This window comes from Neomonachus schauinslandi, chromosome 12 (genome assembly GCF_002201575.2).
Source record: "Neomonachus schauinslandi chromosome 12, ASM220157v2, whole genome shotgun sequence".
Classification (NCBI taxonomy): Eukaryota; Metazoa; Chordata; class Mammalia; order Carnivora; family Phocidae; genus Neomonachus; species Neomonachus schauinslandi.
In genome coordinates this window covers 105085385-105110549 of record NC_058414.1, presented here as the reverse complement: position 1 = coordinate 105110549, position 25165 = coordinate 105085385, and the positions used below count along the sequence as shown (strand labels likewise).

The following is a 25165-nucleotide window of genomic DNA, read 5'->3' as shown; positions in this document are numbered from 1 at the left end:
CCACTTCCCAGCCAGACTGCCGGCCTGGGGCTTATGAGCCACCATTTCCCTTCCCAGACCTTGTCATGCTCCTTGGTGATGGGAGAAGTCGATCCCCAATATTCACACAAGGCGTGGCCAAACATCACCAGCTCCCGACCTTGAGGACTGAGGCTAACACGTGGCTGCTGGACGGCTGATCCCTACCTCTGTCAGTCCCCAGCTACGCTCTGCACGGAGTGCCCCTGGGGTCCGATGGAGCAGGTCCTTCCTGGGTGGCCGTTGTGTGAGAGGCCTTGTGGGTGCCCTGGGCAGCCCAGTGGGGTCTGGAAGGGGAGAGAGCCTGGGTCCCAAGGGGCCTCAGGGGGGAGGCCAGAAGGAGGGAAAGGGTGGTTTAGCCGGGAACAGCTGGACGCGGGTGACAGGGTCTTTAGGCTGCAAGGTGGGTGCAGGTATCTGTCTGCAGATGAGGGGGATCCTTGGCCTGGTTGTGAACCTGCAAGAACGTGCACAGATGGGTGTATGAGTGTGTAAGCGTGCGAGTTTGGGTGGGTGTGTGCATGTGTGTACACGTATGAGCTTGTGTGTACACATGCAAGTGTGCGTGTGCAAGTCCCTTACTCCCCCTGCCTCCCTGGGGAACAACACCATCACCATCTCTCAGCTAGGGTCCAGCCAGCTCATGGGGCCACCGGCTGGGGCGATTCGGAGTCTGGCCTGTCCGGGCTCCCCGAGAGCACCGCTGCCATCTGTCACCGATGAGGATCCAGTGACGCGGGGAGGCGGCCACGAGGGGTCACTGTTGCTGCTTCATCCTCACTGGCCGCCGAGGTGCCAGGTTCGATGCAGGGTGGGGCGAGCGATGAACCGGTTTTATAAACTGTATATGTTCCCTAGATGGCGGCTTATGGGTGCTCAGATGCAGCAGGTGCGGCCATGGGGTCAAGCGCGGGGACTGGGATCCCCGAACACATCTCTCTCAGCCTGTGTGCCCTTTCTGAGCACTGAGTCAAATTCTTGGAATGCCCCAGGAGGCCCTGTGATCAACCTGTTCTTACTTCCTGTGTTTCCCAGGAGAGCTTCCGGAGCTGTTTAGACACTCCTGTTCCTTTGGTCCCGCGGGGTTGGCTGGCTGCTTCACAAGGTGAATGAATGCATCTGGTGTTTACGGTGTGCATTATGTGAGAACCTGAACGCGTGTCCCAGGCCATTGTTTCTGTGATTATGGAAAGAAGCAAGGCTGGTCCCTGCACTAGACTTCCTGAAGCTCTTGTTTTTACCCCTGCAAGGAATTCTGCATGTGGGTGATTTAGTTTATGTTTCTCTCCTGCCCAATAATAATAATAATAATAAATTTTTTTTAAAGAGGCTCCACACCTGGTGTGGAGCCCAGCACGGGGCTTGAACTCACAATCCTGAGATCAAGACCTGAGCTGAGGTCAAGAGTTGGAAGCTTAACCAACTGAGCCACCCAGGGGCCCCCTGCCCCATAATTATTTGAATATCACCTCTGGTTCACCCTCATTTGCAAAGACTTTATGATTGCGACACCTTTTCTGCCTATCCCCTTCTTACTCCAAAATCAAGAACATTGTTCTTAAGGTTTCTAGGGAACCAAGATAATACATTTACACATGCATATTATTTACATGAATAAACTATTTATATAAATTGTTGAACAGGTATGTACATTGCAATCAGTTCTAAATGTGCCCTAATTATCCCACCCTGAACATCTAAATAAGGTGATCACATTGTATTTATGAATTACCTAGTATCATTATTTCTTCCCAAAGAAATAAGAAATGTAAAAAAGATGTATAAAAAGTAAAACAGGTAAAGACATTACAAAAAGAAGAAGAGAGGGTTAAGTATCGTGGGTGCAAAGAACATGGTTACTTCCTTGAAGAAAACACTACCAGAGCCTGCACAGCAAGAAAGGTCAGTAATGTGATGAGAGCTGCCCCATGACCAGGCAGAGAGGGCCACTGGAAGGTAGAAGGTGGTTGGTCCTCGCCCTGGGGTCTGGGGGATTCCTCCCCTGGATGGGTCTTTTAGAGAGACGCTGGTGATACTCTGAGGGGTGTTTCTCGGTAGGTGTACAATTTAGGCTCCACGGGCTTTTTTTTTTTTTAATGTCCTTTAATGCAAGCCTGAGGCGAGTTGCATGATGGAAACAGAATAGAAATGGTTCCCTCCTGGAGAGACCTAAACCAACCTGTTCAAGCCCACGGCTGCCTGGTGGTCTGACCTGCTGGTTTGGGTTGTTCTCTGGGAGGCCTGGCCCTCAGCAGTCCCCAAAACGACAGCATCCTGAGAGGGAGGGCCAGTGTCTCTGAACATAAAGTCCCTTCCCCAGAGCAGAGGTCCACTAGGACCACCTCCTCCATGTGTGAGGGAGAACCAGTGCCCTGAACCTAATCAGAGTTGAAGGAGGAAGAGGCACGGTGTTTGCTGAGAAAATGCAAAAGGTGCACAGCCGTCGTTTGCGGGCTCCGGCACGAGCCCCCCTGGTTTGGTCTTGGCGATCCCCGGGCCTTCAGCCAGGTCATTTGCTGGGAGTTGTAGACTTGTAAATCAGTGTGAGATTCCAGCAAATTTGGATGCTAGCTAATGGTGTAATAAATTTCTGTGGGCATCTCAGCTTTTTTTCAGGCAAATGGAAAAACACCAGTTAATCAGTTACAAATATCTATTGAACCCACCGTGGGTGCAGAGGACGGTGTCAGATGTGGGAGCTCTAAGAGTCGGAGCTTCGATGCTTGCTGTCCAGGAGCCCGCAGTGCTCTGAGGTGTGAGGAGAATGTCAGTGCCAGAGGGACGTGGAGATGTGTGTGCATGTGAGTGTGTGCACATGTGTGTGCTATGCGGCCCCACAGAGCAAGGGAGAAGTGGTCCAGGAGGAGGGCATCGCCACTGGCCTCCAGCAGTGTTTAGGGGACAGTGATGTTTATGAGTGAAAATGACTTTTGCCTGTGGGAATAATGCTCCAAGGAACACTGGTTACAACAAACGTACACACAATATAAACAAGCTGTTTTCTCACATTCTTCCAGAAGTCCAGCAAAAAAAATCATCAAGGTTTCTCTTTCTAATGGAAGAAACTAGCTGCCCAGTTGTGGATGACTGGTCAGTGATGCTCAGGTGGAGGCCAGCATCTGCTTTCTCGGGACCACAGACATCCCTTCTTTTTCTGTGTTTAAAACCGTGTACTCTCTGGTTTCCATAAGCTGTGGAGGTCCAGTCTTCTGCTCTGCAAAATAAAGAGGGGGATTAACGTTCCAGAAATCTGGGACTTGGGGACATCCTTAGAACTCCCCTGAGGTCAGCAGATTTGGGGATGTTAAGCACATGCCATGGTTCTGTGGTTGCTGTGGTTGCTGCCCACAGAGGTCTGGGCGGTGACCCCCCAGGAGGGGTGCAGTCTCAGCCCGGGCGCCGCTGGGGCATCTGTTTCCCCACCTCTCCCAGTTGGCAGCAAGGCAGCTTTGTTACTGCTTTGGAAAAACACATGTTCTCTGAGCCATCTTTCAGGATATTCACTTGAACCCTAGAACTTTTCTGTGCCACAGACACATGGAAGGGGCTCTCCTGCAGCTGGGCAGCATTGGCATCCTAGGGGATCCCCTCTGAAAAGGCTGCGGATCTATCCCTTCTCTCATTTCCATGGTGGCCATCCTCGCTGAACCACCCTCCTATGGACAGGCAGCTCCCTTCACCCCGTGGCTCCTGGCAGAACGAAAGACCAGCCTGTAAGGTCCTAGCAATTCCTGGGAGGAAGGCCCCCACGCCCTCAGGCTTTGTCTGACTTGCTTCACGTCTTGGAGCTCAGTCCCTAGGTCCCAGAGCTCTAGGGATCGGGGGCTTCCTGCCCTCCACAGAGCCTGCCCCCCTACCTAGATGTCCTTGCCAGCCCCATGTAGGCAACCCCGTTCTGTAAACGCTGGAGCCCAACCTGATGCCACTTTCCTGGGGCCTTTGTATGTTGCATGAGGTCAGTGCCCCTTCTTCATGCTGCCTGGTAGCATGTTCCTCTGTATTCTGTATCACAATCGTGCGTGAATAGTTTGCATGTCCACTTCTGCCCCAGAAGCATGTCCCACAGTATTCCGTCTGTCCAGCAGGTGACGTTAGAGCAGAGCTGTGCGTTTCCCAAGGTTGGGGTGCAAGGCAGAACACGGGGCAGGGATGGACTCGCGAATGCACAGCAGATATGGGGCTGGAAATAATGTGAAGCGTGTTGATGAGAGTGTGCACACGGCCCTCCAGAGGACACAGAGAAAGCTCGCGAAGTTGTTTATTGAGTAATAAATACGGAAATCAGGTTTCTTTCAAGGCGGTATTAACAATATCTGTTTCCTAGATGAACTTACGATGCTGAAATAGCAGTATCCGTGGGTTCTCACATTGAGTTTGGCCATTTAACAAACAGTCGAGGCTGTGTGTGTACGTACACACACATACATGTCACGTGCACAGCACAAAACACGCGAAGACAAAGGCATGACCGTGCAGCACACATGTAGAGACACACACACGCACACATGCAGACACACGCATGCATTCATGAAAACAGTGCACACGTGCATGCATGTGCGCACACACACTGTATACACATGTGTAGATGCGTGCACGTGCACATGCAAACACACCTACACGTGCATCTACACAATACTGTACTGTACTTCTAAAAAAATTTATCTGTGTCTAAACGTGGACCTGCACAGTTTAAACCAGCGTTGTTCAAGGGTCAGCTGTCTATGACATTCTGGAGGAGACACAGCCGTGGAGACAGTCAAATGACCAGTGGTGCCAGGGCTGAGAGGGGTAGAGCGATGAACAGGTGGAGCACAGAGGATCTTCAGGGCAGTGAACGTACTCCGTGTGATGCCAAAAGAGTGAATACGTGCCATTGTGCATTTGTCCAGAGCCATAGGATGTCCAGCACCAAGAATGGCCCTGATAGGAACTATGGACTTTGGGTGATAATGATGTATCAACGTAGGCTCATCAGTTGGGGCAAGTGTACCACTCTGGCCGGGGCTGTTGATTATGGGAATGGGTATGCATGTGTGAGGGCAGGAGGTATACGGGAAATCTCTGTACCTTCCCTTCAATTTTACTGTGAATCTAAAACTGCTTTAAAAAATAAAGTTTAGGGGTGCCCGGGTGGCTCAGTCGTTAGGCAGCTGCCTTCGGCTCAGGTCATGATCCCAGGGTCCTGGGATCGAGCCCCGCATTGGGCTTCCTGCTCAGCGTGGGAAGCCTGCTTCTCCCTCTCTCTCTCCTCCTGCTTGTGTTCCCACTCTTGCTGTGTCTCTCTCTGTCAAATAAATAGAATCAAAATTTAAAAAATGATAAAAATAAAGTTTATTTGGGGCACCTGGGTGGCTCAGTCAGTTGAGCACCCGACTCTTGATTTCGGCTTAGGTCATAGGTCATGATCTCAGGGTTGAGAGATTGAGCCCTGCCTCAGTCTCCCTCTCTCTCTGCCCTTCCCCGAACTCACACACACTCTTTCAAATAAATAAATTAATTAATAAAAAAGTTTATTTAAAAAATAAAGTTTAAAAAAATGTACTGGGGAAAGGTCTGTCCTATCAGTAAGGCTGTAGTCTAGGGGCAAAGAGAATCAATGGTTAGTTTAGTTTCAACTTTCAAATCATTAAAACCAAATTAGTAGCTAAAACTAATTTTAAAAATATAAAAAATACTCTGTATTACATTATATATATGTGTTTTAAATACATGTTTAAGAGAAAGATTTCAAGAAAATCCAATAAATATTTTTCTGAAAATATATTTACGACATTTTACAGCATAAACCAAATTTAAGGAATGATGCCATTATACTTCAGAAGGGAATTAATTCATTTGGGATGTTCCAAGATAGATAGGAAATGTCTGGCCACTTTTCACTGATGAGGACTCCAGCCGGGAGGGAGTCAGGAACCCGATTTCTCTTCCTCCTATGGCCTTGGTCACGATGCTCATTTGTAAAATGTGGGGTCAGACCATCTTCATGCTCCTTCTAGTCCCCATGCATTATGATTTTACTTTCAAGATACTCCATTTGCAAAAGAAATTGAAAGTTTTAGGTGCATTCTAAAGCGTTCTTTGTTTTTCTTTTAGCCCCTTCTTCCTCCCCCTCCCCCCAATAAACACACCATCCACAGGCATGGTGTTCTTTACACAAAATAAAATCAAAAGCACAGGGACACTTACTGTCTGTGTTTGTGCGGAGAAAATTGCCTGTCTCACTGGGTGATGGCAGGGGGACAAGACCCTCCCTCCAAGAGAACTGTCGTTGGGAATCACTCTGGCCCAATGTGGCCACTGTGTTAATTGAAGGGAGTCGCTCAGACAGAGTGCCCCGGAGCCCAGTGTGGTGGCGATGGCAGAAGGTTGTCTTCCCAGATCCTGTGAGCTTTGCAGAGTCCCGTAGAAATTCACGGTATGCTTTCCATACTTGAGAAGATTTTCTGCTAATCACACAGCACCGTCCATCTGAAGCACATATGTAATATCAGACCAGTAATTACTGAGTCAGCCTGGCACTGGGTAAATGTGTTTCTGCTAATTAAACTTGTTGCATTTGAATGGCTTTCTTCAGCTACACTTCGTGCAACGAGCCCGTCGTGAACAATAAAGAAGTGCTTCCCCTTTCCGTCCGGGCCTGAAACTGCAGATGGCCGCCCTGTGTATCACGCACTGGCCCTTGAATTACTTTTTGTGTGTACGAAAGACAGTAATTTGGATGTTTGAACCCCCTACAGGAAGCTTATTTCAAAGTGAACAATTTGCCGAATAAAGACTAATTGGGGCCTAAATTAATTAGAAGGTGTGGTTTGAAAAGATGATGAGCAGAGTCTGTCATTTTAGACAAATGGAACAGAGCTGGATAAATTGGTCCCTGCTCATGCCTCCTGTTCCGGGAGCACCTCTCCTTTGCCACATTGCCGAAAGCTCCCCTTGAAACGGGCCTTGTTGCCATTCCTGGGTCTGCCCCCGTTTGCCAGCCCCCTCCAACAACGGCACCCATGTGGCAGACGCTTCCACAGTCCTCATGGCTTCTGCAAATTAATATTTATATTTCCTGGGTGTTCTGTTTCTCATCTGGAAAACTGGCCCTGAATGTTATTGATTTTTTTTTGTCATGGGACTGTCAGAAGCAAAGCTTCACATCAGAAAGGTGAAAGCCAGGGGCAGGAAATTATGAAAAGTGAGAGGTGGGGAAGGCGAGGGGGCAAGGGATGCGAAATAGAATCGAAAACGCAAACGACTCTGCATTCACGTCCTTTTCTCTATACCTTTGCAATTGAGCTTTCCATGATGCTCTTTTATTTAAATAAACCATTGCTTTCCAAGTGCTCCTGAATTCTGATAGCGTTTTGATGACTTTCTCAAGCCGTGTTCCAAAGCCTCAGCACGGTGCATAATTAGAATATATTGCAAGGATGTGTTTAATACCTTTCTTCTCTCTGAAAACGACATGTCACTTTCTCTTTCTTCTCTGCCTCCCTTTGCCCACAGATGGAGTGTTTGGAAGGTGCCAGGAGGTTCCAGCGGTAGCCGTAGACCGCCATGAAGTGTCGCCGCTGGTTCTGCAGCACCTGACCGCCACCTTGCAGAAGCTCTCCCGTACAGGTAGGCGGGCTTGGCCCAAAACTGTGTCCTGGGACTGGGCACACTTCTGGTGGCTGTGACTGCACGCAGTGCTCCGTGGAAATCGTGGGCCTCTTAGGTGGCGAGGAATTAGAAAAGGACGAAATTGGCCAGTGTTGCAATAGAGAGAAGCAGACTGGGAGCAAGCGGGCTTGCGCATGGAGGGTTCCGGTGGGAGTTTCCTTCGTGCGTTAGACGCGGCCCTGGCTTGCCGCTGTGCGTGTGGGATCCACAGCACTTCCGTCCCTGCTTCGGGGTCCGAGAGACCCGTGGAGTGGCCGGGCAGGCACCAGGAGGCCGCTGGGCGGCCCGCTCAAGCCCACCTGGCCACACCCAACCCCGCGGCCGACCGGCCTCCCAAATATCCGCTTGCCTCTGCATACTGTCTTTATGCAAGTTTCTGTTATGCGGTTTTGTCACAGGAGATTGCTTTTATCTGTTTACTTCACAGGGGTGCTCAGAAGATAATTTTACAAATTACAATAATTTGAAAATTATTATGTGTAATTATCATGTGTAATTAATATTATGTATATAATTTTTACGATGGAGGGGAAGCTACATCAGCATGCTTACCATTACTGTGACCTGTTCCTCCTGCGGGGGTGAAGCCCTATTTCCTTGTACCCTTAGAGTCTGGACAGGAGCTGACTTGCAAACATCGCCATGGTGTTGGGTGAGGGTTGGGGGTGAAGTTCTTGGAGTGAAATTGCATGGTCAGTACCTGAATGGTCCTGCTGGGGGCCCAGGCCCGGAAGTGAGGGACCGGGAGAGCCCCTACACTCTTTCTTCGTCAAAACCTACAGGGCTTATCCGTGGCTCCATAAAGAAAAGGAGGTCTGTGGTCCAGTAAGTTTGGGAAACAGTACTTGCTCTGTTCCTCCTTTAGAATGTTCGTAATGTACACTGGCCGGCTAACACACTGGAAAGTTCTGCAGGAGAGAATTACGTTAATTCAGGGCGCCTGGGTGACTCAGTCGGTTAAGCCTCTGCCTTCGACTCAGGTCATGATCCTGGGGTCCTGAGAGTGAGCCCCGCGTCGGGCTCAGCAGGAAGTCGGCTTCTCCCTCTGCCCCTCCCCCTGCTCGTGCTCTCTCTTGCTCATTCTCTCTCTCTCAAATAAAATCTTTTTAAAAAAAGAACTATGTTTGTTCATTCACTCGAAGTCACTGGACTGTGGCACCCTCTCCCCCTGGGACACCGGCTGTCCTGGGGTTCAGTCAGGGAAGCAGACCACGTGCATGGTCAGTTACAGGGGTTTGGCTGTGTGCAGCTGTGGGAGATGAGAGAGCGTCTCCACCAAGCTGCTGTTCATGGGGCCTTAATCTGCAGGGAGACAGTGGGGAGGGACGGTGGGTGTGAGGTGAGAGGTCAAGGACAGGGACCGACAGGAGTCCGTGACTGTTCTCGGGGCCTTGACCTTGGTGATGAGGTGTCCCGCAGAAGCCGGCCCCTCATCAGGGAGCTGAAGACACACAGTTCCCAGAGGCTGGAGAGGCTGAATGGGGCCTTGGAGGAGCAGGGCCGCTGCTGAAGATCAGAGGGAGTGGGCAGAGGGGCAACGATGTGCGCGAGCTGCAAAACGCCTGTGGTCCTACAACATCTAGTTCATAGTAGCCAAGTCATGTGGTAGCTTGGAGGACCATGGTCGAGCGTTCCTTCTTAACCAAGGTATAGTAGCAGGGCCGGAAGCAGTTTCTTGAAAGGAGAGTAGCTATCTGCAGAGGACGTCATGGTTTGCTCCAAAATCCTGAGGGTCTGCTCTGTAGTTCACCTATAGGAGCCGTTCGAAGGCTGCAACCATCATCCGTGTCTGCCACTGGCATCCTTTGGTGTGCAGATGTCTTACCCAGAGATGCGGATAGTTGCTAGTTCCTGCTCATTAGGTCCAATCAGCCTAATATTGTAACTGTACTGATGTCCTGTGGAAATGAGAGCTAATTAAGGCCCCTGAGGACCAGATGCTGACAGGGGGCTGGAGTGTTGATAGACCTATGACAGCACAGGGAAGATGCGTTGCTGGCCTTGCCCGGTGAGAGCAGACGCTTCTGGTGATCTTTACTCCGGGCGTAGGGGACGCACTCACCGACTAGTAGCTGCACTGTGGGTCCCATGCTGTGTTCACTGGTTCTATCGGGGAGACCACACTTGCTGCAGCAGCAAGCAGCTGGGTAGCGCACCCCCGGGTTAGTTCGTGATAACCCGCTGTCCTTCTCCGCCATCTGCCTGTCTTGTGCACGGGCCAGCTAGGTGCATTGAATGGGGTGTGGTATCAGTCACCGCACCGCATCCCTCAGATCCTTGACGGTGGCGCTAACCTCACACTGATCACCCCCTCCAGGGATGCAGAACTGCTTTTGGTGTACGGTACCTGGTTTTGTAAGGAGAGGCAGTCCTAGGGCCTTTGCCACCAGAGTAGCCCTGGCTCCGCAAGTTCGGGAACAAGTGTGGGGGTTCTGCCGGCTGCCGAGTGTGTCTGTTCCAGTTACGGGTTCCGGAACTGGGGAAATACCCCAGGATGAATCTGATCACCTGGTTCCTATAAGCCCCTCTCTGCCTGGTGGACCATAGTGACATTTGGGTTTCCTGGTGTTAGTGTCAGTCTAGAGTCAGTGTTTGGTAACCACTGAAAAATCTCATTCTTTCCTCTTCCCTGGTGCACAGTCATCCTAGCAGACGCCATAGGTCCCTTTGGGGAAAGGCTACGAGAAGTAATAACAGTACAGATTTTTGGCTTGTGTGGCCTTCAGGGGCCTTGCCCCCACCCTCCACCTTCATTCATGGCCTCTGGTCTGTGAGATGGAAATTGCCAAAGCTGGACATTGTTTTAGTTTACATTAAGGTTAACTTTTTGTTTTGTACACTCCATAGGTTTGCACAAATGTACACTGACCTGTGTCCATCATGATAGGATCATACAGCGTAGTTTCACTGCCTGAAAAGTCCTCTCTGCTCCCCCTGTTCTTCCCTCACCCCAGTCCTCCAACCACTGGTCTTTTTACTGTCTCCATAGTTCTGCTCTATCCAGAATGGCATGGAGTTAGAATCATATAGTATATAAGCCCTCTTCAGATTGGCTTCTTTCACTTAGTAATATGCATTTAAGGTTCCTCCATGTACCTCCATTTTCATGGCTTCATAGCTCATTTCTTTTTAGTACTGAATAACATTCCATTGTCTGGAGGGACGACCGTTTGTTTATCCATTCACCTACTTAAGGGCATCTTGTGTGCTTCCAAGTTTTGGCAGTTGTGAATAAAGCTGCTGTAAACATCTCTGTGAAGTTTTTTGTGTAAACATGTTTTCAGCTCTTTTGGTTAAATACCAAGGGGTACATTTCTGGTTCATATGATAAGAGCAGGTTTAGTTTTATGAGAAACCACCAAACTGTCTTCCAGACATGGGTGTGGAGGGGTAAGGGGTTACTAAACCTCTTTGAGACTCAATTTCTTCATCCAGTGAGTGTGGACCGTCTAGATCACCCAGTCCTGCCCTAGGTCACCCAGCCCTGCCCTGTGACATCTGTCTTGCTCAGAACTGCCCCCTTCCCCAAGTCTAAGTTGATTCCCTCTGGCTGGTCCTGAAGCAGGCTGCAGAGGTTTCTTGGGAGCCACCTGGCACCTCCCACAGAAGCTGGGAGACGTCTGTCTGGTGGGTGTGGGATTCTGTCTTGGAGATGGTGGGCGCTTCTGCTACTGGTGGCTGTTTGCTGCTTAGTCACAGAGGGCATGTCAAAGTGACGGACAGGCTCACGGATGTACCCCTCAATTAGCTTGTACTTGTGAGGGCAAATTGCATTTCTTTCTTTTTGTTAGTGGCTTGGAAGTCACACCCCAATTAGGCTGGAGGTGTAGGTGTGAAGTGGGGTTTTATAGTCTAGTTTGAAAAGAAAACTTCATGGGGAGAATCATTGTGCTTTTCTGAACCACACTGTTCTGAAGATTTCTGGAGATGATTTTTGTACATCCCCTCAGGCCCCTGATGGCTCGTGCTGGCCAGTTCTCTGCTACTCACCTCCCAGGTAGCTGATGGCTGGAACCTCTTCTCTGCTTTTTGCCTCCCTCGGTCAGCACATTGGAGATGCGTGGTCCACAAGGCTTAGGGGTAGACTCGCCTCCAAACTTCCCATGGTCCATGTGAAGATCCGGTTCTGGGGTCAGGCCTGCAGTTATTACACAGTTTAATGATGGTTCTTTGGGAAAATCATTATCCAGCTGGAGAATATGAAGTATGGGCATAAGTCTGAGTTGCTCTTTATAAGGAGTTGGAACCCTGCTTCAGAACAGGACAGGGGAAGGTACTCTGGGCCGTGCTTGTTGCTTAGATCTACAGACTGACTCCCGAAGGACCCTTGCGGCTGCCTCCCCACCCTTCATTCCGAATCCTTATCTTTTCTTTCAGGGGACCTGGGAGGGAGAGAAAAACAGAGGAAAAGCACTTTCAGGTGGCAAAATGATCACAGTTTTTGACTTTGATATTGCCCCATGCTGAGCCCCCGTCTGGGTCTGATCTTCCATGTGACCGGGCGCCCCTGGCTTCATCTTGGCCCCATCCCAGCCATGGCCTGACTCTGGAAGCCAACAAGGGCAGCCTCCCTGAGAGAGGCAGAGGTGGCACATTGTCTTTACTACCTTGCTCATGCCTGCTCCTCGGCATGCACCCCGCAGACCATCTGATCTTCCTGACTGCTTGTGAGCCTTGAGATTAGCTTTTACTGCTCCTGTGTTTCTGGTGCGTGCTCTTGGAGACAAGGGTCATCTTCTTGGAGCCAGGAAGTCACCCCAGCCAAATGATGCACAGAGCTACACCTCGCTGAGTCCCCAGCCTGCTGCAGGCTTTGGCTGAGGGTCAGCTCTGATGCATCACAGACAAGAGGTCACAACTCTTGTGGATGGAGAGCTGAGCCTTCTAGCTCGTTTCTGCCCTAGGACAGCTTTCCTGCTGCCGGCTGCCTCCTGACCCGTTACCTCTCTTTCCTGGGGCTGTGGGCTTCCTCAGACTGGGAAAACTCATCCTTGGAACTTGGAAAATGCAGCTCCATGGGCCCGTTCCAATGGTTCTGACAAGGGCCATGGAGCAAGACCTGGGAGTCTGTGTCTTCAGTAAGCATGGGAGACAACCCTGAGCCTGGAGGGGCTGGTCCTCCTTGGCCCTTTGCTGTGTCCCAGCCCTGCTCCTGTAACTGCATCTGAGGGTTCATGCAGCTGGCCCATGCCCACGTATGGGGAAAGGGCCATGTCAACCCAATCAGTACGAATTTAAAGCCCGGGTAGTGTTGATTCTGGACTGCCCTGCCGTTTGTCCTACAACAAGCCTTAGCATAAATGCAGTATGGCTGCCACTCAGTGGGCGGTCACTACCTCCACTCCCATCAACACATGTACACACATGCACTCACACATGCATACATCCGTGTATACAATGTGAGCACCAACGTGCATGTGTGTACTAATGCACACACATGAACACAGCACACCCACACATCCATGCGCACACATGCATACAGATAGATGCACACATGTACACATGCCACCACACATATGTACGCCGGTGTGGGCACACGGTCACATACATGGGCACACGGTCACATACATGTGCACACGTGTATAAATACATGCACACGTGTCTGTGCCCACATCACTTTGAGCCCCTCATCTAACACTTGTTTCAAACAGCACCATGTAATCTGGAACTCTTCCTCTGATTTCTTTTCAATAAGTGCTCTCTACTCTCGTTCTCAAATTTTCTTTGGATGTTTCAGGTTTTTTCAGTCTGGTCATGAAAGGCTCAATATATAACACCCTGGAGGGGTTGGGGAGTTTATGTCTTACGCTAAGGAAGCAATCTCTAATCCTGCTGGTTTCCGGAACTCGGTTAGCCTGATAGGAGACGGTTTTTGGGAAGGGAGCTTTTTCAGAATCCCTTAAAATCATTCTACCTATGTAGGCACATTTGAAGTAGAGCGGGTTGTGTGTTTTATACACGAAGATTGCTGTTTGGTGATGTGGTTGCCGGTCTCATTGACGGCTGCTTGCACTGCCGTTGGGGAGCCTTCCTCATGAAGAAGGAAAGGAAAATGGGATTTAATTGTACAATTTCCTTTTTCAATGTAAATATATACATCATGGAAAAAAATATGTTCACTTTCTGTTTACCATTCTTGTGTCCTACAAGAAGAACTCTTCTCATTGTTCTCTCATGTATTAAATTTTTTAAAAAATACATTTCACTTCTTCTGACAAGCCATTAAAATTCAGCATTTAAATGTCACTCGTTGGCACATAATTCGCTGTCATGAAAACAACTATGGATTTATTTCCTGGCAAGAATCTCCTGTTGTATTGAGCTATATGTCAAAACCAAAAGCAAAAAAGTAAAATTGAAAAAAAAAAACTAACACAGTTTTATAATTGCTTGAAAGAGAATGAAAAGAAATCATCTAATGGTATGAAACACCAGGATCGGCCCAGTGATTGCCGGACTTGACGGCCGTCTGCAGAGGAACTAGGCACTGGCTCAGCGTTATACGCGCATTCTGCACCCAGTCGCTTTGTGCAGCAGGTCGAGCTGAGCGTTGGCGTTCTTCTTCATTTTCCTCCTTGATCAGTCTCTCTGCTTGCAGTCAACCTCCACTTACTAGCCTGTCTTCTCTTGTTCGAGAACCCTCCCTCTGCCCCGGGAAGTTGGAGTCATTCCTTCTTTCTGAGGTCCAGCTGAGGCCCCCCACTCCGAGTTCCAGGCAGATTCGCGCTGTGGGGTGGGGAGAGGGAGATGTGCGTGGAGGGCATGTATGGTCACAGAGCTGGTACTTGTCCTTCGCAGGATTTTCATCATGTTCAGTCGGACATTCACAGGCGGTGGGAACCTGGTGGAGGGGCCACTGAGAGTGGATGTTTTAGGTTTTTTCACTCTGGTCATGAAAGGCTCAATATATAACACCCTGGAGGGGTTGGGGAGTTTATGTCTTACGCTAAGGAAGCAATCTCTAATCCTGCTGGTTTAGAGTGGAGGGGGATGGCCCGTGGGACAGAGCGGCACCTGGACCACAAGGCCCAGAACATAAAGAGCACTCATAAATCAGTAAGAAATGAAGTCCGCTCAGCCTCACTAGAAGTCAGAAAAACGGAAGTTAAAATCATAAGAGGTTATTTCATTAACTACAAGATGGCAAAAATGAAAGAATCTGACAATCCCAAGTACTGGCCAGAATCTAGGGCAAATTGGAAAGTCTTAGACACGGCTGACGCAACCATTTTGGAAGCTGTTTTGGCAACAGAGATAATTAAGTGAATGTCCTACATCACAGCTCTCCACTTCCAGCTATGTACTCCAGATTATATGTCTGTGCTCCAGACATCAGTGCTCAGTCTGTAACCGTCATTTTTGCTACGTCTGGCAACGCAAACCAGTGGAAATAACCTACCTGAACATCCATCAGCCAGGACGCGACTCAACGTTATGCGTAGCCAAGGCCAGCAGACTGGATGCACACAAAGCAGTGTGTCTGCATCTCACAAACGTGTTGAGCAAATAAAGCGAGGTCATACAGAACGCGCAGAGTCTGAGACTATGCGGAGGTGACAGAGGAAAACAGTTACCGTCGGCAGTTTAGAACTCACGTGTGTGGTCCACAGGGAATGGGGGATACAGGGCGCTGAGTAAAATGTGAGGACAGTTGTCTCCTCTGGGGTGAGGCAAAGAGAGAGATGCGGGCAGGGAGGGGTCTCTAATGTGGCCTTTTACATCTTACAGAAAACAGTGGTGAGTACAGGCTGTTTATTAGGTTATTTTATTCCCGTTTGTGTGCACGAAACACTTTATGATCTATTAAATAATAAAGAGGCTGACAGAGCAAGCAGAAGAGAGTACAAAGAAGGAACTAATGAAGGAAAGAGCAGAAAACAAGAAAGAGATAAAGAAATAACGAAAACATTGAGAAAACAAAAAGCTGGGGTCTTCGACAAGACTTATAAAGTGGAGAGACCCCTGCTTGACCAGTACCAATAATAAAAAGGAGTAGATGTACGACAATGGGGAAGGAAGCGTCACTAGGGGTGAGCTGAATCTAAACATCACAGAAGAATACCATCAACCGCTTTGCTCTAAGGAATGTGAAAAGGCAATTAAAAAGAACTATAAATCAGTAAGAGTGGCTCCGAGTGGTACAGAACACTTGGATAAGCCTAATCATTTAAAAAGTCATATACCTCCATTTTCAGAAAGTTGGTGTTGTAAATGCAGTAAGCACTGTGTATATTCATAGTGGGGAATCCGTTCTGTTCACAAGCTGTCCTCCCTCAGACAGAGGACCCGCCGCATGTATGGACGACGGTGCAGCCCTCCTCAGCCCTGCAAACACAGGGTCCTAGAGCACCTGTCACTTTCAACACTGGCGTGTGGGGTGTATGCACGTAGCAGCCCAAACCCTGCAAAACCCTTCGTGTGACTGAACATTGACCACCCTCTCCTATTTGGCAAGAATTCTCCGGAACCACATTTTCTTTGCAAGTCCGTATTTGTTTGTAACATCTCCTTGGCTCTAAAGCACCACTCTTTACTGGTGGGTTTTGCCACCAGAGGAGAAATGAGGGGTCTTAAGTAAATGAAAACCCCTCCCAAGACAAACATTTTCTCTGTAAAGAAGTAGAAAGAATAGTCAAGGTGAGCTTGCAATATTGTGGGCTGAGGATTGCTGAGCTAGGAGGAAATATGGCATCAAACGAATGGACTAGCGATGTCATTCACATTGCAAAGGCGGCCTCTCTACTTCCTGAAGCATTCTTGGCAGATTTCCTTTGAACAAAGAGCTCCCCTGGTACATTTCAGAATTGGTTTCCAGATTATTGACACCAGGACAAACATGTGAAAGCCGAAGAGTTAGCAGCTACTTCTAAATGTTGATCAGTCTGAAATGAAGAGAAAATAGTCCTGTAGTTAGAAGAGAAAATATGATCGATTTTTTTAAGTTTATTTTTCCTTAGCTCTTCAGAGCTGTGATACCAGAAACTACATAGTTCGTGCCTATTCCTCTAAGAACTCCACTGTGAGAGAACCAGTCTTACTCTGCACACTGCGTTTTCACCGTGTCTCTTGAGGAGCAGAATAACTAGGAAATATATGTCTTGGGGGGTAAAGATCCCATATTTTCTGTGATTTTCAAGGACTTCCAGAACGTTGCTTCTGGCCACACTCAGTGGGCCCTCCTGCAGTCCACCTGCCCATGCCTGGCGCTCAGTGTTATGCCCAGGAAGCTGCCGTCCTCCCAGGAGCACCAGGGGGCCTCTGTGCCCACATCCCACACACTGCCCGCCCCATCGGCAGCCGCCAAAGGATACACACAGCTGGGGACGAGCTGATGGGCCGAGGGTGTAGACTAACTGACACAAATTCATCTTTTGTGGATGAAACTCTTGAGTCACGTCCACCATGTTATCTGATAGTGTGCTGAAGAAAGCTGGCAAGATGATGATTACATACTAACACCAGGTATCAGCACCCCCCGTGTCATGGTGGGAGTGTGGTGAAGCGCAAGGTGAGGCAGGGTTCAGTGGACACGCGTGTCCCGGTTCTCAGTAAGGTGAGCGAATCACACGGAAGGACATGGAAGGAGACAAGCTCTGTGTCCCTTCAGTGCTGAGCTTCTCCCACTTCCTCTCCTCCGCGGGAGTCTCCCACTCACCAGGCCCTCCCCCCGGTTCTCGCCGCCAGCCTGCTTCCCTGTCCTGTTGCATGACCCCCTGCAGCGGTTCATCCAGACGCATTTCTCATGTTGCAGTGCACTTTCGGGAGCTGATGACAGACAGTCGCATGACGGATTCTCAAAGCAGAATAGAGGCAGAAGACAGAACTCTGCTCCCTGAGCTGGGATGCACTTAGCTGACACCAGAGTGAACCTTCAATTTACATGGAAGACTGACGACAAACATGGGAGCAGAAATGAAAACTAGTTACTTGACACTTAGAGGGCGAACCAGAGTCATTCTTTCTATGTATTTGAGAATCAAATTTTTGCCTTTTAGAAGATGCTTGGATATCAAGAAAAACTGACAAACTATATATTGTCCTTATAATTAAAAGGTAGATTTCTTAACTTTGGACACTGGAAAAGCTTGCATTTTTTTCTCATACAAACTAGATATTTTGCTTTTTAATTTTAAAGCATGAAGCCAGGTAGACCTCATCCTATTAAAACTGGAAAAGCTAAAGGCTCATTGAGGGTGCTGTTGAGCATTAATGGAAAAACCACCCCAGAGGCTGGCATCTGCTTTAGAACACCCTGGAGTGGGGACCATCTCTGCTTCAGGGAGACTTCATTTCCGACACGACAGAGCCTCCCTCCTCAGGAGAGTTAGATGTACCCACAGAAGCGCAGCCGAGGCCTGGGAAACCTGGGAGCTTCCCAGAAGGCACAGAACACCTTGCATTTCTGAGAGAAGCAGGAAGGTGGGGCAGGGGGGAAACACCAATTTATGGGCTGTAATTTAGTGTTAAACCTCACTAAAAGCTATGTAGGTCATGGAGCCAATCTTCTGTTCTTTGAAATAATTCATGCTACAGGCTTGTGTATTACCTGTCTTATCAAATAAAAGCCTTTGGACTCAGGTGGGCAGATAATTACAAATGGATTCTGGACCGCTCATTTTGGAAATAGTTTTTAGCCCTCCTCTGCTTTCTCTCCCTCTTTCATCTCTCTCTTCTTGAGTTAAACTTTCTTGTGATTTTGTAGGGTTCTGGGGGTGTTAGCTGGTCTGTGAGTAAATGTCAAAGCTATGTGAAGAAGTCACTTTTATCTGAGGTCAGGAGTTGAATGACAATGTGCAGGAACATCGGTGCAGGCAGAGGGTTTCTCCGCGCTGCGTCCGTCCTCTGCAGGTCGGCTACGGACCAGGAGCCAAGCAGCAGACGTACCGATGCGCTCGGCTCTTTGGGGTGGTGTGCTCACCACAGAACACTCCGTGAATCTCATGTTTCAAGACAAAAGGCAGGTGGATAAACACCTTTGGTAAAACATTAGAAACCAACCAAAACTAAAAAATTAGTTTGTTCACCACAACTAAGGGCGGAGGGGCTCCTAGAGCTTCGAGAGAGAAACAAAGCAAAAGAAAAACGCACACACGCCAGAGGAAGCGCAGTTCTGTACTGCGACTTTGTCTAAAATCCTCAAGCGTAAGACAGTCATCGGTAGTTCCTAGTAACGGAGCCAGATGCCTGCCAAGGAAAGTCGTTGTGCAGATCAGTGGGCTGACACTGGCGACGGCAGTTAGAGAATTCTAGGATGCCGTATAAATGGAAGCTGCTACAGGCAAATGGAACAGAATGGGGACGGGCCTTTCTCTTGCCTCGTGGCACTGAACACCCCCACCTCCCCTCGGGATGGAGATGCTTCCTGCTCCTGGCTCAGCAAGTCCCTGCTCCTGGCCAAGAGTCCCACATTTTATCCTTCAGCTTCTTTAGGAATCGGACACCCCTGTCCCCAGATACTGCACAGGTATTCCCACATCCAGTCAGCCACCATTTAAGGAACGTTCCCGCTGCCACCGGACCTGGAGACGGATTATCTCGGACGTTCTCTTATTAGTAACAGAATGGTGCAGCGCTCCACTGGGCAGGTGCTCACTAGACACAACATTTAAGGGTCAAAGTGGGTTTTCTGATGGTCATGAATGCACGTTTGTGCTCACGGTTTCCCTGAACACTGGGAATTGATTCTGCGTGACTCGTTTTATGGAGCAGACCGCCCCGCAGGCTGACTCCGCAGCCTCAAAGGTGAGTACTCATGCCCCTCAGAGGCCACGGTGGGTCCGGCCCAGCGTTGGCTGTAACTCCCGGCTCAGAGCTGGGTGTTCTTCACTGTGTCCACCTGCCCGAGGACCAGTGCACAGACAAGAAACAAGATGTGGAGCGAGTGGCCTGTTGGGGATGTGGGTGTCAGAATTCCGCTCACACCGACAGGGACATGAAGGCCCTCTTCACATCTGTAGCTGCACACAGAGACCACTGTGGTGTGTGTGGGGGAGGGATGACAGGCCACACGAGGAGAAAAGCTGGAGCCCGGGGCGCCTGGGTGGCTCAGATGGTTAAGCGTCTGCCTTCAGCTCAGGTCATGATCCTAGGGTCCTGGGATCGAGTCCCGCATCGGGCTCCCTGCTCCTTGGGAGCCTGCTTCTCCCTCTGCCTCTCTCTCTGTCTCTCATGAATAAATAAATAAAATCTTTAAAAAAAAAAAATAAGAAAAGCTGGAGCCCGGGCCAACTCTTGGGGAGGAGTTCCGAGGATGGAAGGACGGGCCAGGCCCACCTACCAGCATGCAGGGCTCGCTGGGGGTCCCACCTGTCAGACCGGGCTCTGCATGGTGGAGGGGCGTGAAGCTCACTCTCTGCTTCATGTGGGGCCTGTAGCGAGGGTTAGGAGCCGACGGGGGCTTGCCCCTTGTCTCCAGGAGGTGCGTGGCAATCAGCCATTGCCACCTCTCATTAACAAGCGATGCTTGGCCCCTGGCGTTTCTTTTTCACCACAGTCCTGGCGCATCCTCCTGTCCCTTCAGTGTGGACACGTTGACCCAGCAGGAGACTCCCCACGCAGCCCTGGTGGGGGTGTGATGATGGGCTCTGCGCAGTGGCCGGGGAGTCCCACCAGGACACTTGGGATGGCCTACATTTTCAGCTGAGAGCAAACAAGACCGGGTCCAAATGCTAAAAACCAAAACAAAAGTGAACAAAAACTGAAAACAGGGCGAGCATTTACTGAGATGGCTGGTGCTGGTTGGGATGGTGTTGTCACCCCTTCTGTTATTAGTGAGGGGTAAGGCCAGCATGCAGGCGAGGAAGGCTGCGTGGCGATGACAGGTGCAGACAGGGAATAAGTGAACGTGGAGGGGGTGTAGGGACGTCCTCGGGGGATTGAGATGAGGGGCAGGGAGAGAAAGATCTACAAGCCTGAGCGATGCAGCTGTGAGCTACGAGTTCTCCCATGTGGTCATGAGGAAAGGCACGGACGCTTTGTAGTGCTTTCCAGGACATCTGTAGTGTAGTGATCAGGGCCGTGGGCTCTGAGTCAATCCCTGCGCTTGCTGCCAGTGTGACACTGGGTGGGATCTGTGCAGCCGGCTGAGCTCCGGGGTTCTCAGCAGCACGTGGGGACCATTACCTACGGAGTGATGGAGATGTGTAAGAAGTGCTAAGCATCGTGGGCCGGCTATTTGATGTTATTATTACTCTTTTAGAACGTAGCCAGTAGCGAGTCATGTGGGTTCAGCTTCAATGCGGATCGCACATGTGAGCAACATATATTGGACACGCCCATGAACGCCAAGAAATGCATGTGCATGTGTGTCCATGTACTGGGGAGAGTCCGGGAATGTCCAGTGGAAATATAATGACCTCAAAATACATTTTGGATCATCTCTTTTAAGCATATTTTAAACATGTAGTTGATTAACATATGACCTGCTTTTCATTTCCTTAAAGTAAAAAATGTTTTAAAAGCAGAACACAATCATTTGGCAGAAAATGCCGTTGTATACAGTAGGCCATTTTAGTGTTTGCTTCTCTGAGACATGGAATCAAATATGCAGACCGTCCTAGGTGGGTGCTTGGAGTGCATTTTGGTCCAAGTTTCTCACCGTCTCTGCTTTTCTGGGCACCAGGGAGATTGTCAGGTGATGGGCCGGGCTTTGTGCGGCTGGAGAGACTGTGGTGACAGGCCCCATGTGTCTCAGCACTACCGATGAGTCCTGGAGTGCTTGCTGGGGGACGGAGGTGAGCGGGAAGCTGATGCCCACCCACCCATTTCTGTCCTCTTGCCTCAGAGTCTGGGTGGCCAGCTCGGGATGATCTGTTAATCACCTGAAATGAGGACTCGCTTTCCTGTTCATGGACGCTAGGCGGCACCCATGACTAAGACGCTTGCTGGGTGTCTTCTTGTTGATGAATATGAATCGTAAAATGCATGAGCCAATATGGTTTCTTTCATATATACAGTTGAATATACCCTCCAGATGAGTGCACATCCCTCTTTTCTATATTTCGGTGTATTTTCCTTCGGAGATGTGAAGGCCCTGCTGTAGGAGGTTAGAGAAGGGGAGAAAGAGGCCGATATCTGTGTTCCAGTTGCTGAGCTAGCCACGTGTGTCATCTCATTTAAGACGCAAAATATTTTTAAAATAAGCATAATTATCTCAGCTTTACACATGTGGCCGGTGAGCTTTAGGAAGTCATCATACATTGCCCAAGGCTTTTGGTCTCTACCCTCCCCCGCCAAATCTGCTGTCTGCCCCACAGCTCTCAGAGTTATCTCAATGATAACTCTCTCTCGCTCACTCTGAAGCCCCATGTTGTATTCTCAAAGATGTTTGCTTCACCCTAGATTTCAAATACAAAATAGACCTTTTTCCTCTTACTTTTGGTAAGTAAGTCACTTTTCCCAAGACAACAGAAAAAGACTGGTTACTCGGTTTGTTTTTAGAATTATGTGCTTATGATGCTGGGTGAGAAACAGCAGAAAATGTATCCTAACGCTTTCTTGGGTGGATGTCTAATTTCTTCTGTTTCACTGCTCTACACAAAGACGGAGCCACTCCTGAGGGTGCTTGGTTATTAATGACGGGGACTGTAGTCACAGGCTCCGTCAGACCTTACTCATGGCCTGGCCTCCCTAATCAAAGCCAGAACCACTTCTTAGAACACAGCATCCCCTTAATCTTATCCACAGAGGAAACCTTCACCCTAGACAGGTTTCTTACAAGAGGGGAGTTTCCAGAAGGCCACAAAGTCTGGGTGACGGAGGCTGGGTTTTTTTTTTTTTTTAAAGATTTTATTTATTTATTTGTGAGAGAGAGAATGAGAGAGAGCACATGAGAGGGGGGAGGGTCAGAGGGAGAAGCAGACTCCCTGCCGAGCAGGGAGCCCGATGCGGGACTCGATCCAGGGACTCTGGGATCATGACCTGAGCCGAAGGCAGTCGCTTAACCAACTGAGCCACCCAGGTGCCCGACGGAGGCTGGGTTTTGAGCGGGAAGCCCCAGTGCGGAGAAATGGCCTCTGCCCATTTCTCCCACTGGCAGAGATGGGGGCCACCTGAGACCTTTAAAGTCTCAAGAACACTAGGATTTACTCTGGTTTTATATGTTACTGACTCAAAAGCCTTTATGGAGAACCGTCTTTGTCAGGAGCCGAGACTGGGGGCACAGCCCCTGACGGACATGCTGCCCAGGCTGCACGGTCATCTTGGTGCCTGTGTTCTTCGGTGGCACGTGGCGGGACGAAGGGCCAGCGCTCCCGTGTCAGGGGAGCTGGGCTCCGTGTGTCCCCTCCCTCCCTGGGCCCCCTCCCCAGCCTGGATCTGTTCCTCCCTCTGGCAGATCAGGAGAGTTGAAAATTGGACTTTCATGGTTGTCGGGAGGATCGTAGGAGATGGGGGCGCGTCACTGTGCTGTTCTCCTCATGTTTCTGGGCACGCGGCCATGCCGATCTCCAGGTTTTGGGTGACCCCGTCCTCAGTGAGAAAACCTTACGCACGCACTCCAGTATTCTTACTGGACTTCAGTGTTTAGGAACGCATAGCACTCTATCGTTCTGTGTGCTTCCAAACCACAGAAACGTTCACAAGATGTGATGAAGAGCACACGGTCAGCACTTGTGAGAGCCGGCTTGTCCTTACACTAGCGTGTGTCCGGTTCCGGGCAGTCCCTCGGGGGCCCGGCAGGCGCCCGCCGCAGGACGGCAGGCTCGCTGTCTGTCTGCTTTCCCGCTCACCCTCGGTAGGCGTTTCTTCCTCTAATTCGAACTCGGTAGTTAAACTCTCTCGGCGAAAACACTTCTTCCATTGTTCAACATTTGGGAAAATTTAAAATTTGATAATACAGTCCTCAGAAAGAAAGAGGTTTGTGATTTTTCTCTTGTGAAGTTAATGAACTGGCTCGGAGAATCTAGCGTGGTGGAAAAAACCAAAGGCCACGTCTGAGCCTCAGTGTCCTTCATGGCTCTTCCTCCTTTGTCATTCCATGTTCTTTTCATCTCCTCCTTCTCTTTTTATCTGCTCTGTTCTCTCTATAAAACCCTGCTCTTTCTCCCTTTATCTCAATGCCATAATGAAAGGCCTTCAAAGACCGAGTTTCAAAAAAACATCCCCCAGAGAGGGCCAATTAAATACATAAAGATGGTTTGTGTGTAAAGACTGGAGTCTTCCGGGTTACGAGATTATCTTGAATCTCCAGGTGGAGGGCGGAAGCTGGGAGGCACCTGCAGCTCCCTCTTGCCCTCTCCTTCCTGTCGCGTGCGCAGCAGATTGTCGGAACGCAGCAGGGCCGGCGGGACCCGGTTCCACGTGGGGCCTCTGACAGCATCCCTCCCCCTCCTTCTGAGCAGCGGTTCTTTAGCTGTCGCTTGGCAAATTTTAAGAGCGTGCTACCTCTCTGAGCTTGGGCTTCTGCATGCAGAGAGCTCCAGCTTCTGGTTGGGTCCCCGTGTCAGGGACAGATGCATGGGGGCGCAGATTTAGGGTCTGTGGTGTTCCAGCTGTGGGATGGCACGTGTATAGTTAAGCAGTCTGTAGAGAAGGGATGGGACACACAAAGCCTTACACAAGTTTAGCTGTCTGAGAACAAATTGTTTTCCAGGATTTGGGGCAGTTCAAGAGCCGCTGTGGAACACTCAGTTCACGCCAAGCTTTGTGTAGCCGGGTACACTCGGTGAGGTCAAGCTCATGTGCCAGTTCAAATCAGGAAGTGAATGGCACGGTATTGGTTATTGATCACATTGATTATTTTTCGATGGTGTGATTTGACCTTCACACCCATGCTTCAGGACTGAGATGGGAGGTCACCCTGTAGGAGGCAAGTGTGGTTCCTGCCTTCAGTTTCCACTGTTTTATTGGTGAGAAGTGGCGTTCTGGAAGGATATTCCCACATCGTCCTGGAATGATCACCTGGGGAGGCTGCAGGAGCGGGTGTGGGCAGTCCCCCCCGGGCCTCCTCCGGCTGCCTCAGTACATCATGCAGGGTGAGGCCTCCGAATCTGACACACATCTCTCTCCAGGTAACACCCAGGCAAAGATGCAAGCTCCTTTCGTTTTGCTGAACATTTAGGGCAAGCCTAAGAACAAAACCTGTTCTCCTCACACAGTGACTCTGAGAAGTGCTGTGGGCGGGAACACCGTCCAGGGCCTGCGCGGAGCTGAGCACCAGGTGATGCAGGGCGGCGGGGGGAGCTGACAGTGCTTCTCTCGGGCTCTGCTCTGAGGTTGCGGCCACCGTGTCCGTGCCCCCCTGTTGGGGCCTGGACGGAACGTGTGGTAGAGCCGTGGGCGCTCCTCTCCCCCACAGGTCGGCGAGGGGAGGACACATGGATGCCAGCCGGGGCAGAACACGGGGAAGAGGAAGGAGGAGGAAACATTTTTCTTTTCTTTTTGCCAATTCAGTTTTGGAGACAGGACATTTGGGACAGGGGGTCTGGGAGCATTTGGGACAGGGGGTCTGGGAGCATTTGGGACAAGGGGGGCCGTGGGATCATTTGGGACAAGGGGG

The 25165-nt window shown here is 49.9% G+C and overlaps 1 protein-coding gene across 1 annotated transcript in view; it reads left to right on the top strand.

The window, feature by feature from the left end:
- Positions 1 to 3335: 3335 nt before the first annotated feature.
- The window catches only part of PTPRN2 (protein tyrosine phosphatase receptor type N2), a 628914-nt gene continuing 607084 nt past the window's right edge, over positions 3336 to 25165 (top strand). The window contains exons 1-3 of the mRNA XM_044920028.1: positions 3336 to 3371; positions 4005 to 4044; positions 7513 to 7626. Of these exons, the coding sequence (XP_044775963.1) occupies positions 3336 to 3371; positions 4005 to 4044; positions 7513 to 7626 (190 nt within the window). The remainder of the gene's footprint in view (positions 3372 to 4004; positions 4045 to 7512; positions 7627 to 25165) is intronic.